This window comes from Anopheles coustani, chromosome X (assembly GCF_943734705.1).
Source record: "Anopheles coustani chromosome X, idAnoCousDA_361_x.2, whole genome shotgun sequence".
NCBI lineage: Eukaryota > Metazoa > Arthropoda > Insecta > Diptera > Culicidae > Anopheles > Anopheles coustani.
The window spans coordinates 9,648,499-9,666,577 of NC_071290.1; the positions used below are offsets into that span (position 1 = coordinate 9,648,499).

At 41.5% G+C, this 18,079-nt stretch overlaps 1 protein-coding gene across 1 annotated transcript in view; it reads left to right on the top strand.

Moving 5' to 3' along the window:
• LOC131269034 (lachesin) overlaps positions 1 to 17,670 on the top strand; it is a 148,286-nt gene extending 130,616 nt beyond the window's left edge. Inside the window, exons 4-9 of the mRNA XM_058271346.1 lie at positions 5,071 to 5,171; positions 12,928 to 13,019; positions 15,448 to 15,576; positions 15,692 to 15,811; positions 15,942 to 16,112; positions 17,123 to 17,670. Of these exons, the coding sequence (XP_058127329.1) occupies positions 5,071 to 5,171; positions 12,928 to 13,019; positions 15,448 to 15,576; positions 15,692 to 15,811; positions 15,942 to 16,112; positions 17,123 to 17,670 (1,161 nt within the window). The remainder of the gene's footprint in view (positions 1 to 5,070; positions 5,172 to 12,927; positions 13,020 to 15,447; positions 15,577 to 15,691; positions 15,812 to 15,941; positions 16,113 to 17,122) is intronic.
• The last annotated feature ends 409 nt before the right edge of the window (positions 17,671 to 18,079 follow it).

An 18,079-nucleotide genomic window follows, 5' to 3' on the forward strand; every position in this document is an offset into this window, starting at 1 on the left:
TAGGTGTGTCGCAGGAAGATAATAAGATTGGCCACGATGGCGAGAAGTTATTTTTTTTCAGCTGCTACCCCCACTCCCTACCCTCGCAAGCATAAATCCCGCTCCGCAAAACCGTGCCGGAAAGTATCCGAACAGCGTCGGAAGCATCTGTTGCCGGTGGCGGGACGAGACTAAGTGCCCCGGAAAAGTCGGCAACACCCGTGAGCATTAACGGCAGCCTTTCCACTCGCTCCCGACGCTCCAATTAAAAGCGTCCTAATTTCTCGGCCCGCCCCCCTCCGCCACTGCCGTCCCGATTATTCCGCTGGAAACATAAATCGGACGCCAGTAAATTATAGATAATTAAATACAGTTTAATGTTTCAATTACTTTGCACTGCCCCCTGCACACCGACGGAATTTTCAATGTGCTGATGAGGGCTCCATTCTAAAGTGGCTCCTTCAGATGCTTCCTGCCCGATAGTCTGTTTAGTCTTTCGCAAAATGGAAGCGAACAAAGTACACAACAGCACTGGAGAGCTGCTGGATTAGCAAACCGACGCCGGAGCAGGACCGGTACCGGACGTATGGTAACTCAATTAGGTGTGGACGTCTTGTATCTTTGATGCCTTTGATGGTTCACGATATGCCCATAAGTGTCGTTCTGATTCTTCAATTGAGTCTTACTCCGGCAACATGTTAATTTTCAAATCTTGTAAAAGTAATTAACATAACATGAAAATTCTACAAACGCTATCGACTTACTATGTTTTTATAGTTAACTCAATGCCATTTCAAATGTTGTTTAGTTTCGTTTAAATTAGTCTCATAAGTTCATGAACTATTTCTAAAACATACTTTTTTCACACTTTTACCTGAATTTGGTTTTCAATAATATCGAAATTGAACTGTGATTACACCCTACCGAGAACTTCCTCACGTATTTATTATAATTGTCTCCTGACTTTATGAATATTTTTTCTGAATCCCACGATACACATCGTCATACAAGTATTTTTTCGGAATACGATATAAAGACAACATAAAGGGATTGAAGGAAAATTCATAATTCCTCTGTCCTGTTTTTTTTTATTTTCTTTCATATTTTGTAGCTGTCCAATCCGCAAATGATAACCGTTTACTAATGATATTTTCGACAAAAATTTAGTGGTGTAGATCGGTCCTTTGGCCTAAAACTGTTGTAAATTGAAGTGAAAGTGGATGTAAATATTGTAAACAACATGAAACAAATAAGAAAATGGAATGTGAAAAACAGTAACACCATTTATACAAGAAGCCTATTCCTTCGATGGAGACGCCTAGTAACTCATAAACTGTTATGACGGTTTAAGACACAAACTTCTATAACTTTTCAATGCGGGCTTTTCCGAATGCACATAGCGCAAATTTCGATTTACCATATTTCGATTTATCATAAGTTATATTTTGTTAAACAAAAAAAAACTTGATATATAAAATATTATTTTTGTTTCAAAGAAAAATAAAATGTCTCTTCAAATATAAGAGTGGGATTAGAATTGCAAAAGTCATAAATATGGAAAGATTAACATTTTTGTTTTACTTCTGTTGGTGTTTTCACCACTTTAGAATTTAAGCACCTGAACCTCAGAGAACTGGTTGGACTTAGTGACATATTTTGGGTGTTTCTCAGTTTGGTCGTATAGTTTGAAGCAACACTGTTTGGTAAATGTTATACATACGTAGGTTTTCTCTCTTCGATCCCAGCAAATGGGCATGGTACTTTGACATATGCTTTTTTGACACCAACAAAATCGTTAGCACAGTGTTCAATCCCAATCGAAATTTTTCATTGTTTTACAACGCTGTTTACATAATCTATTACCTTTTCCTTTGGTAGGCATCTTGAAGGCTCGTTTATAGAGTGTGTTTTCCTTTTTTAAATAATCGTATACAAAATTATGAAAACAGAAAACGCGAACAAAATAGATTCAACCGTTTTTCGGTTTATGTATTTTTTTTTACATTCACTGGCAAGCTAAAGTAATGCGGACGGCAACTTTTCGGCAGGATCACAAAGCGGCGCTTATCGTGACCGAACCTGGCGCACCACACCTGACTAATTACCTTTCCCGTGGCACGAACCCACGGGAGAGGGGGGGGAGAGTGGGAGGAAGCTCGGCGAGAGGGGGGGGGGGGGCTCGGTTGAATTTAATTATTCGCCAACAGATTTTCCCACCCTTCCTCTCCCGGTGGCGTGGGGCAAATGAGTTGGGGGCTGGGGAGAAAACTTTGTGCCGGCAACATATTCGCAACTATTTTTGCACCAGACTTTTTTTCTGTTTTTTGTTTGAAAAAGGGCTTCCAGGGTTCATTCGCGATAAAAGGCGGAGAGGGTAGACGGTTGCCAGTAGTGGAGTACGGCTTTTGGCAGATGACATCGTGCCAACGGGTCGACACGGGACGCTTCCGGGACACAATGCGACAATGCGAGCGCTTTCGTCCGCCTTTGCAGGAAGGTTTTCCATCAAACCCTGAGATGGACGGAAGAGGACGATGGCCCGTTTGCGGATAGGGTCATAAACTGGCGCGACGTTTCGACACGCTCCAACAACTTGTAACCGACAGCAAAAAAAAAAACCCCTGCAGAAAAGCCGAAAGGCAGACCGGCGAAGTGTCGCACTTCACAGTCAGACGGGAGATGTTTTCCCTTCGCCGGAGGAAAATATTTTACCAGCCTCGCAAGCTGCAGCAAACGTTCGTAATGTGTTGTCAAGCCCGGCGCTCAGTGAACATATCACTTTGTCAGCCTAATTATAAAACAATATATCTTGCGCCGTTGTAGTGTGGAAAAACCGGTTGACCCTCCGCCGATGCCATTGCCGGTGAATGTTGTGTACGTTATTATTTTTTTCCCCCCCGCACCGGCGACTACATTCTTCGTCCTTCATGCAAAAGTAGGATGCCACGTCTTTGTTCGGCATTATGCGGAAAATCCTGCCCTTGCCGGGAGGTGGGTTGGAAACCGGGAAAATTTATTTATCATCGTCAGCTGTCTCGCCATTTTGTTTGGTTCTCGTCCACGGGCTCCGTGTTTGCCACCGTGCGACAACTCCATTTTCGGCCCTAGACTGGCTGGAAGGGACCACCACCTCCTCCACCACAGCCTCCTATGACCCAAACGCCATCTTAGTTGACCGGTTTTCGGCAGACGACGAACCGGGCAGATGGAAAAATAAACCGGAGGTGGAAATCCGATGATCGGATTAGCGGATCATCGACGGGTCGGTCGTCTCGACTGTGGTGTCGACTTTCCTCCGCCCCGGGGGACGCCGCTACGATGCCGATGCGCTCTGGAGAAGGATACATTGGAAGGATATTAATAGCAATTAGTATAATCTAGTCGAAGAAAAGTGGCATTAGTGTTCCGTTGCGCCACTGCGGAACTACGGGGCTCTCCATTAAGGGCGGTAATGATACGCCCTCTATTGCCCAATGTGCCACTTTGTTTTCCTTTTCTATTCTACGGTTTCGCGCATCTCTTTCTTTTTATTTGTCGCTACGCTTTGGACACTTGACTACATTATGATGAACTTTAATCGACGTAGCATTGACCCACGCTAGGGTATTTCTTCTGTCACTTCAAGAAAAGAAACTGTTGCAAATGTAACGCCACGCTACAATTTGCTCTTCGTTCTATCTTTTTAACGATACATTGTACAATGTCACATTGAAGTTGAAATTAGGTCGTAGATTTCGTCACTTTGCAAATTTCCGACAATTAAAATACCTTACTGCCTTGGTTTAATCAGTTATTAATTGTGTTACTTATTTACTTAAGTTTTTTGTACACTAAAAACTCAACCATTACTTATTCGTCGATTCTGAAACTTTCCACACATTAAGTTTCAGCACCGCAAATGTTGTTGAAGATTTGTTTGATCACTATTTTATGATAAAATTATCTACATTTCACAGTAGAAATCTCAGTTTTACTACACTCTCTCTCGTAAATGTCGCGTTCAAGTTGAAACGAGGTCGTTTTACGACAACTAAAATACCTTACTGCCTCGGTTCAATTAGGTTTTAGTTGTGTTACTTATTTACTAGATGTGATTATTAAGTAGAAGTCAAATACATGAAAATCGAACAATATTTAGGTTTTGTTATCTTTTTACTTACAGCAGAGAACCACATGATCCTTTAAAACTGACTATTCCTTCGTTCACCTCCCCTGAAATATTGTTTTGTTTACAGTTACTGGCAAGTAACAAGGGTAAATTATAACGTTACCAAATAATAAAACATTAATTTATTAGTCATACGTATCAGAATGCCTGATGCAAAATAATGACTAGTTTCACTTCTTTTCAATTATTTTTCCAGTTTATGAAGTGTTTTCGAGGTATCTTTTTTACTTTGAAGTAACTGTTTAATTTAACATTTATATGGAAAAATGGTTTTTGCTTTCCTTTAAATAAAACGATAGTATATGACGAACCCAGCTAATTGGCGCAAATTAGAAATAAATTAATGCAATAGTCAATAATTGATGAAAAGGAACGAATTGTTAATAATAAAAGCAATTCTGAAAAGTAAAAGGCAATTTGGTAAGAAGCAATGACTTATGACACAAAAATCATCAGAGATTCAGATAAATAGCACAACACAAACGTCAAATTTAAACTTAAAATCAAGTGAAAAAGTGCAGCTAATGTACTTAATTATAAAGTATGACACCCGACACTTTTTCAGTGTTTAGTTTTGATTTATAGTCACTTATAATCACATCATGAAAATGTGTTCCGAACGGCTCAAAGCCTTTATATTCCTCAAAACTTCCATAATCTTAATACTTTCTGAAATATTTGCAATGCAAGGACATCTTAATGAAACCTTTGCTTTAGAATTAAATCGTTAAACGACTTTTCAAGTGGTTTAAAAAGCTAAAAAATATCGAAGGGACTTCTTTGGAAAAGTTAAATAAAACAAGTTATCAAAATTCCGTATAATTTAATGTGCTAGTGTTGGTAAAGCAAATCTTCTATCCCTCACAGCACGAGACACCTACCGATGAGACATGGTTTAATAAACAAAGTGTGTTTCTTTTCAGCTCGGCTATCTGGACGTAGTCATTCCGCCGGACTTCATCGCCGAAGACACCTCGTCGGACGTCATCGTGCCGGAAGGAAGCTCGGTGAAGCTCACCTGCAGGTAAAGGGATGCACCGAGTACATAAAACAAACATAAGAACAGCATGCATCCACCTACCCGAAACCACGAACGCTTTGGCTAACGAAACTAACGGAATATGGTATGGTAGAGGGAAAGGGAAGATCCCTCGATGATTGGCGCTCGAATCCTTCGTTTCAGTTCCGTCCTGTGGTTGTTCGCGTTTCTGGTAGTAAAAGCCGGGAGGGTTGGACATTGTTTCAATCATCTTTTACTAGGTTCCACTCGATACAACTCCCCCGTGCCGATTTGCGCCCAACATCATCTACCTGACCGGAATCAGGCGGGGGTTGAAATCCTAGAGCACGTCATTAATCTTGACCCCATCATCGTTCCCCGATGACGGAGGCAAAACAGGAGATACACCTGAAAAGCTACCGGGAGCTGCTGGGAACAGGGCAGAAGCAGCAGGCGGAACCGTGGAGTGTAGTGTAATTTTTCACTTTCCGTTCGAAATGAAACTTCATTCATCTCGACGTATTCAATTCTCGAGTCCTTCCGATCCGATGGCGCGCCTTCCGGAACGAAACCGGCGGAAATCCCGTCCGAGCGGCCGGTGATAAATGAAAATAAAAATATAAATGACACACTTGCGCGCCCGGTCGTACGCAATTAGGTGCGGGCGGTCTACGGTTGGCCGGAAAGGGAAAGGGGGAAAACGGGAATAATAGGGTACGGTTGCGCAGCAAGCAGCATTATCTTTGGCGAAGCACTTTGGCGGGTTTATCTTGTACGAGGAAACCGGAAGCATCATGCAACGAAACCTCAACACCTGCAACCGGAAAAAAGGAAGGAAATTGATCGCGACTGAGACGCGCTAGAGAAAAAGAAATATTGTATCGTGGTGTTGGTTAGTAGGCGTCAAGAAACTTGTGCTTTAGTTGAAACAACAGACACAGCTTCTGCTTCATTCGATGCTGTTTCATAAATTTTAGCACACTTCGTGCAAAGAGCATCTTTTGCTACGCAGTTAGACTCATTTAGAGCATTTTTGATCAATCCATTACCAACTATCAAACTAAGAAAATTATGATTTGCGTTTAATATTTCAAGCATTTATTTAACATTAAAGAGTAGCTTTCATCACTCACAAGAAATCCTTCCGAGGGAGGAATATGACACAAGTGATAATGAACAAACGTTCCTTTGAAACGGTTACACAACGGGATATGATAAAACAGTCAAGCAGACGTTTCAAATTTGTCATCAATATCTCGATAATTTGTGTTGGTTTTGATAAACGATGATAAAATATAAAAACTGAGTTAAAATTATGAAAAAAGACAAAAAGAAACCCAAATGGCGCCACTGAAGTATGAAAAAAGGTTGGTACTATAAATGAATGTAGTCAAGTGTCGCAAAGCAACAATTTAATGTGATGTTCAAAAAAGCTATGTCTCTTATGGTTTAGCATTGCTTCAGTCGCCTTCTTTCTATCCGATTGGTAAAGCATCTTCCCTTAAAAAACATGTATGTCGAAAACGGGCAAATTCAGGCAGATCAATTTTGCCAGCATACACACACGGTAATTATTCTTTAATGTATTTCACACACATGCTAATTACACTTATAAAACGCAATTGATTTATTTTGGAAAATCGGCTTTATTAGTTCACATCCGTAGGATCCGTGTAATGAGTTCACTTTAAAATTATCTTCTTTATTTTTAGTAACGGTTGACGTTGCGATTGCAAAATCGTGTAAGAGCTTGGAGTCAATTTGTGTTATATTGTCAGATAGCCCCACAAAAATGAAGTTCGATTTCATTTCCCAAACCTATTCATTACCTAACTTACAATTATCTGAACATTAACTTACCTTTAACAAGCTAACTATATTTATATTATTTATAGCGTTTCTCATAATCCCTAAAACATGATTTTATTTTTCAGATGTTGCTCAATGTAATAACTTTTTAGCGCATATTTTTGTTTTAGATTTATAAATTACAGTTTTTTTTATTTAGATGTAGCTTTATATTTTAAGTAAAATCTTGGTTTATTAAATATCCAGCTGGTTTTGAGATTTTAAATTCAATTTTTTCTTTTTGGATTCTTCTAATTTGTTAAACATTCAAAAGCACACCGTTAAGTCCACTCCTTTGGTTTTTACTCTTCCCGTCGTAAAACATTCACTTATCGGGGATTTTTGTAATATTATAATTGGTAGCCTGTCCCGGTTACCTTTGCAGACTGTTCCCGAAGTGGCAATTGAAAAATATTCGATAAAGAAAAAAGAAAAAAAAAGTGTGAAAAGCCTGCGCGCTAGGGACGATTCAAATTAGCCACTTTTATCGAGTTTGATGAAACAACCGGTGAAGCTGGGTTTGATTTCGAGAGCCGAATTGTAGCGGATGTGTGTCGGTACAGCCACCGGGCGGGCCCCTGTTTCCACGCTGAGCCTCGCCGTACTCCGGCTCCGGCAAGTGTCTATCCGGCGCTGGAATGTTCGCTGCATTCCCGAATGCAAATTGGCCACGATCTGACCCAGTTGGGGGAAAACTAGGCAATTAAAAACTTCCGCAGCGCTGAACTTCGGCCCTCCCCCACTTCCCCCTCCTGGGTGAAGGGGTAAATCATCATCTACAACAAAAAGCCTCCCGTGTGTTGGTGGATGCAGCAGAGGCAGTTGTTTCGCTTCAAAACGGTGATGGTGTGGCCTGCTCGGGCGATGAAACAATCTGCTCACGTATTTATTATTAGAAACTAGTGAAGCATGACGCGGACTAGCCGACAGGATACTCGAGCTCGAGCACCATCCCCCCCCCCCCTATCCCCCAACCCCTACTTTCCCCAAGTGTCTACGTCTTTCATTTCGATTGCAGCTTTGCCGGCTCGGGACACGTTTTATTTTTATGCATTTATCGTTCACTTCGGCCGCGCGTTGTTTGTCCATGTCCTGCACCGGGAAATGGGGGGATGAGTGGGGGGAAACACAAGATGATTTTTTCAACACCTCCCCCCCCTCCTCACATCTGTCGAGTATGGCGTGAGGAGAGGAACAGTCTACACACGTCCCTGATGATGGCTTTTATTTGCACCGAAACAGGGGAAAAAGAAAAACAGCAACAAAACGATTTCGTCTGATTTGTTAACGCAACAAAACCATAAACAAATAAAAAACCCCGGAGCGAAACCACCCGGGTGATGATTGGGACTGGTGGAAAGTTTTTCCACCGGCCATCCGAAGAGGGGGAGGGAGGAGGGGGTGGTCCGGTAGCCACGATTACACCCGGTCCGTTTGTTCGTGCGTGTCTAGTTTGTTGTATTTATCATGCACTAGACTTCGTTAGCTGATAGAATAAAAGTTGGTATATAAATTATCCACCGTTCGCTAAATACACATAGCGCGCGGCGCCATGAGCACAACGGAGTTTGGCGTTACTTTCCTTGTTTTTTTTTCCACCATCCACCAGCGTTTGAAAGGGTGCGCCTCTTTTGTTTTCACTCCTCTTTTTGGTTTTTTGCACGCAGGATGGCTTTTCCATGACCGCCGGCATGGGTTTTAAAATTGTATTTGCTCGTTTTGCTAACTGTTTGCGTAGCAGATTAAACTAGTACGCAGCAGTAACATTATTGACGGGCGGGATGAAAAAATACATTCCAACGAGACAGATGCATGCAGCTAAGCTGTGTTTCGAGGAGAGGAAACGAATGCCAACAAACTTGTTTGGCGTTAGAGAAACTTAACATTAACATACACTTGCTTGTATTGTATTATAGAGGGTGTGTGACAAAGTGTTGCAGCAAATTTGAAAAAGCTCTTTCTAATGTTTACGTCACAATATTCAGAATAACCTGGCAGTAATGGATAAGTATTAGAAAAAATAGCCAGACAGTATAAAACGTAACAAATTAATTTCAATACAATTTTATTTTACAGCGGGGCAAGTAGAGTAAAAAGATATTTTTGGCCAACAAAAAACGCCAAAAGACAGTTTTGAGTATTTATATCGATAAAGCAAACTTAAACATATTACGAGTATTCCTTTAAACTTTGAAAAGGATATATAAAAATAGTATGGTTAACGCAATTCAAAATATCCCTTAGCAGAGAAATTTCAATCACATAGGTTTGCAACGCTAAATAATTTGAGAGCTAGCTAATTTTGATTATAATAAAAAAGATTAGTTTAAAGTACAACGTACGTTTATTTACATTTATGTTGAGGAAGTACAAATACCCTGAAAATAAATATCAAAATGGATGGGTTAATTTTTAACTTTAAAATATTTTATCTTATCATTATGTTACTTTCCGGTTTGGATAATTCATACCAACTTTTAAAATCACTATCAAAATATTATTATATCTTTTGAGGTATCGGGGCCCATCGGGGTACTAGTTTTTTTTTAACCATTTGCCTTTTTTCAAGAAACGTGTGCCGACCTCTGGATTAACTCATTAAGTCATCGTTAATCATCGATACCGAGTCAATAAACACCGATGAGGATTTTTGAACTTCATTAGCAAATTATCTTGTTAAGGATCTGTTTGTTTTGCTTTTTATGTATGCACGTACGTAAAGGAAACCAAAATTAACCGGTCTGATAATTTGTCAATGATGTTTAAAAATACCTCATCGATGTTATCGTTTTTTTATCGAAGTTTGACGATACCCGAGCAATTTTGTTAGTCGAGTAGGTCAACATTGTCATTTTTACTTACCTTTAGGTCTGATTTTATCCGGTCCGTAAGAAAATGTTACTGCTTGATACAAAAAACTCATCTCAACTTTATTAGATTTTCTCAAGATAAGAGTGTTGTTTTCTTCTAAAAAATGAAGATTTACACCACCAGGTGACTTCCTCGTATTCTTTTCGTTCAAGTTAATTTAAAATGATATAGCAAGAAGATTAATTTCATGTACAATTTAAAAAAAGTAACAGTACAACAAACCAAAGTTTATGTGTAGGAAAGGCATCAAAAGTCAACGAAAATAAGTATCAAAATGATTAAAGAAGTCTAACGATAACATTTCAAACATTCTATTTTTGATTAGTTTTTATGTGACTTTACTGTTTAAAAACATCAAATCATCGTTTAAGGTATCCGGCAAACGCTGTTGGTTTCTTTTTAATCGTCTGGCACTTTTCAGGGAATGCATGCCGACCCCTGCCTTACCCAAAAATCTTTCCATTACCGTTGGATGAATTTGAATATTGTTACGCAAACATGAGAAATCGTTTTCATAAATTTACTGCAAAAATTCATCATGCTCCCTGTAGATTTTAATATTTCCAAAGTTTTTTTTTATATTTTAAAACTCTCTCAAAAGATAATCGATATCATAGATGATATTTTTTTTAAACAAGCAACAAAAACTGACAATTTTCCAAACACATGCATCTGTCGGTAACACATAAAAAGGCATGAAATCCACGCATTTGAAAGCTGTTATCGTTCTCTAGGGTTGCAAACGGGGGCAGCAGTCCAATTATCGATAAGAAATGTGTATGACGCACTCCATATTCCCCACCGATCCGACGCCAGCTTTGATCTTCACCCTAGCCAGCATTTGGTTTTGTTTTTTGCCGGCCTACATTAGCGACACTTTTCGCGTGATTTTTTCACTCGCTTCACGTTGTGCTCGTGTCTCCGTGAGTCCCACTTTCGGTTCGTTAGTGGAGGCTGTTTTCAACTTTTCCCCCAGCAAAGCCGGAATATGAATCGATGTCCATCGCAATGTCGACAGAGATTTCCCGGTTTCGCAAACGAACCATTCGCCGTTTGAGTGCACGAAACGTTGAGCACGTACACGCACACACGGCTTCGCGGGACGTTGTTCCGCGTGTTGTCGGTGATTTCCGTTTCTGCGATGGGCTCATCGGCCGATGGTGCCGTGGGATGCTGTGACGAATTCGAATTCTGCTCGAGTTATGTAAAAAACCCGTTCCATGTTGCACTAAAACAGCATCGCTCTGCATCGATTCAACCCTTTCAAAGCACTCAGGACAACTAGAACTCCTTCTCCTCGGTGGTGTGCCCTCCCTTGTTTATGTTTGTAACACCTCTGCCGGTAATGTTTGTCTTGCCAACCAGCACCTAGGATGTTTGGATTGGCAAAGTGACACCAGGTAGTTTTGCCCCTTTTGCTCTTCCCTGTCCATATAGTTTGTCGTATTTTTCATTGTCAGTTTTGTATTGCCAGTTTATTTTGTAATATTTTAGTTATTTTGCACTACTTTTGTCACAGTTTATTATTTATCACTTTATTTATTACTTTTGTTTTCGTTACTTTTGTCACAGTTTATTATTTATCACTTTATGTTTTCTATTGGTTTTTGGACATTTTTTTTTCATGAACGGCAAGAGCAATATTTTTAACATCGGAATACATTGCTTTGCAAACTTTCTCGACTGCTTTTAAGCGATCTTTTGCTCATCTTTTTTACACATGCTGTAACTTTGTCATTTTTAAAGATTTTTCCACATCGACAAACGACTTCTTTTTAGTGTATTGACTGTATTTTGGAGTTTTTTGTTGTTTGATGCTCAGTGTAAAGATAAAAGGAACGAATTAGATATCTTTTCAACTTTCATATTTTTGAAAAGTAAATTCATAAAAAGCGTTGAGTTTAGAAAAGCCATTTTCTTTTGATTAGATAATGAAATCGAAACTTGTGTAACAAAATGACCACTGTTTGGTATCTTGTGTTAAAAGAGCTCACTATGCCTTAATTTTTGTGAAGATGCTAATGTAGTTTCTCTTTAAAACCTTTCGCCCGGTGAATTGTACAAAAAGCAACCAAATGAAATGGAAATTTTTCGTCTTCCGCCTGCTTTCAAAACGTCGGCACACTCTACAGCGTGGTTAACCTTACCCTCGTCTCGACAAATGTTCGCAGGCATCGAAAAATCTACGGCTATCCGTGATCTGCATCGCATGACGGCCTCGAATTCCTGCCATAAATATCACCTCCAGTTTTTCGCACCCGTTACTCACAGCCCACCAAAAACCGTGCCGCACCTCGAGGTGTCAGCCTTTTCACGCCTCTTCCCTGAGGTGCGCTGCAATTCCCGATTTTCCACCCCGGCCGGCCTTTTCAAAGACTCACTTGCAGCCGGCATGGAAACAGATGTGCTAAATGGAAAACTTTCCTTCGCCCAAACGGTTTGCTGCTGCAGCTGTCTCGCGTACTTTTCCACCAGCTCTCATCGCTCTCGTGTGTGTGTGTGTTCGAAGTTTCAAAGTTTCGTACCGCAAGGTGTGCGATGCATGCGATTCGCGCAGACCTCGAGTGACGTAGACGACGACGACGTTATGTGTGGATGGTTTGATGATGCGGAAACCCGAATCCGGGGGACGTGTTTGGGGGAAACTTGCTCCAGTGCCGTGGAAAGAATTGATTCTTGCAGATGCCTGTGTGTCCGTTCTTACCTGACGGAAATGTTTGTAAATTTAACACTTTCCATTCCCACGTGAAGCAATGTTCGCTGAAACGCGAGGAAAACTCATATTCGAATAAACAAACCCTTAGTTTTAGGTGAGTTTTTAATGATTTATATTATTAATGTTTTTTTTTGAACTCATACAATGTTGATGCTATGTTTATGTAAAACTCTACCATCGATCACACTAGTCAATTTAATTTATCAAATCATGAGGGTTTATTGACGAGCAAAACAGGAACATTCCTAATGAAATAAAAGTGTTCTAAGTGCCTTTTAAAAACCTTCGATTGTATGCAAGTAATCATGTACTTCATGCTTTGCTCCTTTTTTTAATGTTTTGCAGAGCCAAAGGGTATCCGGGACCGGTCGTCACCTGGCGGCGGGAGGACGGCACTGAGATCGTGCTTAAGGATGCCACCGGCACCAAGCAACTGGGTAAGTCCTTAACTAACTGCCAATCATCCGTCTTTACTAAATTGCAAACCGACGCTGGACTTGACTGGAAACCCTGAACAAACGGTGGTCAAACACAGGATACAGGATAGGCGTAGATGCTGGTTGAAGCAATGTCACCCACTAGCGTCGGATGACAAGCGGCACTTTCTCTTGACACTCTGATTCCTCTTTCTGAACTTCTCTACGGTTCGTGTATAACGTGACGACGCTAGGTGGAGAAAATAGTTGCATTTGATGTTTGACAGGATAGGTAATAGCCGGTGTGACACCTTTGACTTCATGAATCTTACGACCATACGGGTCAACAAACGGTCGTAGCTACTCCTTCAGCTTCTTCCAGCCGAGAAAAGATTGGAAACTGCCTAGTAAGACACTGAAGTTTAGCTACAGCTGGTTATGGATTACTGAACGATATTTCAAGAATCCTTCACTTCGGATATTACGTTGGAGAATTTCTTAAGATTTTTCGCTTTATATATGCTATCCACCACTCAGTTGCTTTAAGACTACCTTGATTTTTTCGGCATTTAAATGAAAAGATCAGTAAATGAGCTCGTTCGCGATCATTATTTAGTGAAAAACTAATAATTGGCTTAACAGACTATTTTAGTACATTTTAGATTGAACCCTTTCACAGATTTCGGATGGAATTTGTACTGTTTTAAAGCGAATTCGCCCCAAAGTTTTTGGCTTTTGGCAAAGTTCTTTTGTCTCACGTTTGGTTTTTACTTCGAGTGCACTTGCTTCGAAAACGCGTTCCTAAGTGTTTGTTTACCTTTATAGTTATGTGAAAGAACAGTGCAACAATTTTTTTCTCAACTTGGCGGGACTGTGAAGGGGTTAACTACAATTTACCTCAACGTTATTTTATTTAAATGTTTTCAATTGGCTTATATCATGCTATATCATTAATAACTATCGATCATTTTCTATGAAAAGCTTGACAAGTAATTAGTCTTTTTATTTTTCAGTCGTTTTAAAACTAAGAAAGTACTTTTTCATAAAATGCTTAAAAGAAGGGTTATACAATTTTCAGCATTATTTCTATTTTTTTAATGTGTAGGACACTCCTTTTTCTTATCCATATATTACTTTACACTCAAACTATGTTGACAGTTTACTTCTTTTTTTTATTTTTTGATGAAATTGGGTTTTATGATCCAACCCTTGTTTTGTACTTTTTTTTAAAGATTCTAGACAAGTCTAAACATTCCCATTAAGAAGCAATCTAAATAATTTCATAATTTTAAGTTTGTTATGTGTTTGTTAGAACTATAAGATTTCATCGACACAATTTTTTGCTTAAACGAGCTCCATTTATAACGTTCCCTACATCACAATCACAGTTGTCACCATAAGTATTTATTTCACAAAAATTGGATCATCAAAATTTTATTCAAAACTCTTGATAAATTCATCAGTTCAGTCAGTTCATAATAGATTAACTATTTCGGTATTTATTGAAGTAAATTTACCCATTTTAACCAAGCAGTAATCGAGAGCGAGCTCGTTTTCAAATATAGCAATTGAAAATCACGAAAATTAAAGTGGTCTTTTAGTAACTGAACAGAGTGTGGAACATAAATATATATCTCCCAGGGGTCCATACCTTCCCGAACTGCTCTTATATTACTCACAGGAAATAGGAGAATCTTTGCTGGTACACGGCCCGGTTTTATTACCAACATACCCTGGGGAGCCTTGCAGATCTTAGGTGCGCTTGATGTACCCAAGACATGCCTTTTATAGATTTAGCCAGCGAGACAACTTCTGAACGGTGACTCTGAGGTTCGCTACAAAATGGCCGTGTTCGGCTAAGTCCCCGGCGTCCGGACTGTTTGACGGACTTGTGGCGGCGAGAGGGCTGGCCTTCCGGTTGATTTATGACAACCGCTATGGCGGAACCGGCTGTTGTTTCCATTTCTTCGCGTCAACGAAATCCTTTTTCCCACCTCCAGCGTTTCTCGCCCACCCTCGTGGCCGGGTTTCCTCCACTCGTTGGCCAATATGTTATCCAAAATTAGATACGTGTCTCCAGTGCTGGTCGCAGAAAATTGTCCACGTTCCTCCAGCGAGGGTGAGTGTGCGGTTTGCAGCTTCACAGAGTGTTCAGCATCATTGTGGATGCTTGTCGTTCTTCTCCAGCCGTTAGTAAATATATCTGCAAGCTTTTAGCTTCTTTTACACTTTTCCTCCGATCGGTGCGCTGTTGTACAAACGAGCGAAAAGCATAAACAAACCATTATCCCTGGAGCAATTATTCTTCTTCACGCACCATGCACTTGTCTTCACACCATCGCACCATCGGTTGTCCGAGTCGTTGCGGAGGTGAAGTGAAAGGCGATTTTTCATCTCATAGACCGCCATTTCCACTCTTCCTTTTTGTGTCCTTCCTGTCTTCCCGCAGTGACGTCGTACCGTGGAGAGGTACTCAAGCTGACGAAGATCTCCCGCAGCGAGATGGGTTCCTACCTGTGCATTGCCTCGAACGGCGTGCCCCCGTCCGTTTCCAAGCGAATATCACTCAGCATACATTGTAAGTATCGGCTCGATGTACTCAAACAATTTTTTATACGGAAGCATCCTCATAAAGATAGCTAAGTTTTTGGCTTCCAATGTAAGACATACTTAAAACCCGGAATGCTTTCCAGTTCACCCGGTGATCCAAGTACCGAACCAGCTGGTAGGAGCCCCGCTCGGCACGGACGTCACTATTGAGTGTCAGGTGGAGGCATCGCCCAAGTCCATCAACTACTGGGTAAAGGATACAGGTGAGTACAGCGCCCGACCCTAACCCACCGGCAGGTTCTCTGCCCAAATCCAGATCTAAATCCTTAAGGCTGTGCGTTTGTTTCGGTTTTGTTTGTCTTACCCTTTGGATTTACCTCGATTGGAACGAAGGAGAAATGATCGTGTCCTCGCCGAAGTACCACGTCCAGGACGTCACGAAGTCGCTGTACGAGACGAAGATGTCGATGACGGTCCGGTCGTTCCAGAAGGAGGACGTCGGCTCGTACCGGTGTATAGCGAAGAACTCGCTCGGGGAGGTGGACAGCAGCATCCGATTGTACGGTAGGTGTCGACATCGAGATTTCGCCGATTGGAATCGCTATAAAACCAATTCTCAAAGAACTCGCGGTCCAATGAGTTTCAACGAGAATCGGCGGACGTATCTACATTTGTTGATACTCTTTGTATACGTTTTGATCAAAGGAAAGATTATACCTGTACAACAAGTCTTTAGGACCTGTACAACAAGGCTTACTAATTGCTTGCCTTAAGGACTTCCGTGGTCTACCACGTTTTGAGTTGACTATACTTTGAGAAAATCCTGCAGATAGCGATGATGTGCAAGGGATAACCAACTCGTATTTTCATACAAGGATTAGGGGCTGAACGGTTTAGAGCAAATAGTCAAGTTTTTTATCGCTTCGTCTTCCATATATTTCATAGAGACCAAGAACTTTTAATAGAACGGTTTTGTTTTTATTTTGTAAGTACATGCGGGTGGTGATACTTTACAAAACATTTGAAAATTAGTTGTACTTTGTTCCCCTCAGGATGAAAACCTCAAAAAAGTTGTTCCTACATTTTCAAAGTTGCTCTGTAAATGTTACTGGCAAAAGTGAGCAAGATGGCCTTTCAAATAATGTATAGAAGTTCCATTGATCGGATTATTTGTTATTACTCTTATGATTTTTACAGATAGCAGTAGATTTCTCGAAATCTACACGATGCAGAAGGCTTAATATGTGTATTAGCCTTAGTTACCTTGTCTACTGTGTCTTTTTATATTACTGATAGACTTATGACCGCCTTTTCCTCATAGTGCATTCTCTTTCGACACATGTTATGCGCCTGAATGTATGCAGAAGTTGTTTATCATCTATTTTTGTCATTTCTGGGGTGTTTTGAGCTACAGTTGTGTACGTTCTGACACACGGGAGCGTTGTATCCTTGTTACATTTGGGTTATACTTTTTTCTGGTAATATTGGGATAGATCCCTCTCGTAATAACGCTGAGTAATCGATACACTTTGTTGACGTTTCTGACGCTGCACGGTTTTCCTTCCCCCGCGCAGAGATTCCAGGGCCGAGCCGCAAGGTGTACGCACCGAAGTTCGACCAGAACGAGATCGCCAAGGACGGTGGAAAGCAGCAGCAGCAACAGCAGTCGGGCAAGACGAAGGTCCCCGCCTATCCGCCGGATGACGACGACCAGCAGTACGGTTCGGCGGAGGACCTGGACGATCTGCTGGACACGTCATTGGGCACGCACCAGCACCACCAGCACCACAATGCCCACTCCCATCAGCATCAGCACCATCAGCTGGCGACGGGCGGCTTCAAGCTGGCAGTCGGTGGCACCGCCCGGAGTCCCTACGACCACCCGAACAGCATCAACCCGAACGGCAACAAGCACCTGCCGGCCATCGACCTCGCCACCCGGAAGCCCCACGCCATGCCACCGGTGCGCAACGGGCCCGACGGCGTCGACGGTGCCGGCGGCCTGTCCTACGGACAATCGACGGCGGCACCTCTCCCTACCGGTGGCTACCTGCTCCTCAGCACCCTCCTCAGCATCCTCAGCTTCCTGCTACTTGCCAATGGCCGCCAACTGCTGCATTAGCCACTTTTCTTCCTTCCGCCGCCCCTTGCCAGCGACAGTCTATTTGTGTGAGCGTATGTGTGTGCATGTATGTGAATGTGAATGCTTGGCTGCAAGCCCCATCCCCCTCTAGATGCTGCAGCTCCCTGGAGGGTTCCCGTTTCGCGATGAAAACTGCTGCAAAGCGCAGAAGGTTTGAAAACCGATGCTCCTCTTTTTCCCCTCGGTGGAAACGTCGACGGTCAGCATACTGCCAGCATACATGACAAGCGAAAGCTCCCTTTCATTTTCCCTTCACCGCGAGCATCGATCCAGTGTGTTCCACGGCCGCCGAACGCCATTGTCATTTGCGATTGTTTCTCACTCTTCCAAGTGTTCTGCCAGTTGCATACATTTAGGCGCGCAAATGTAACCCTAGACGGTGTTGACA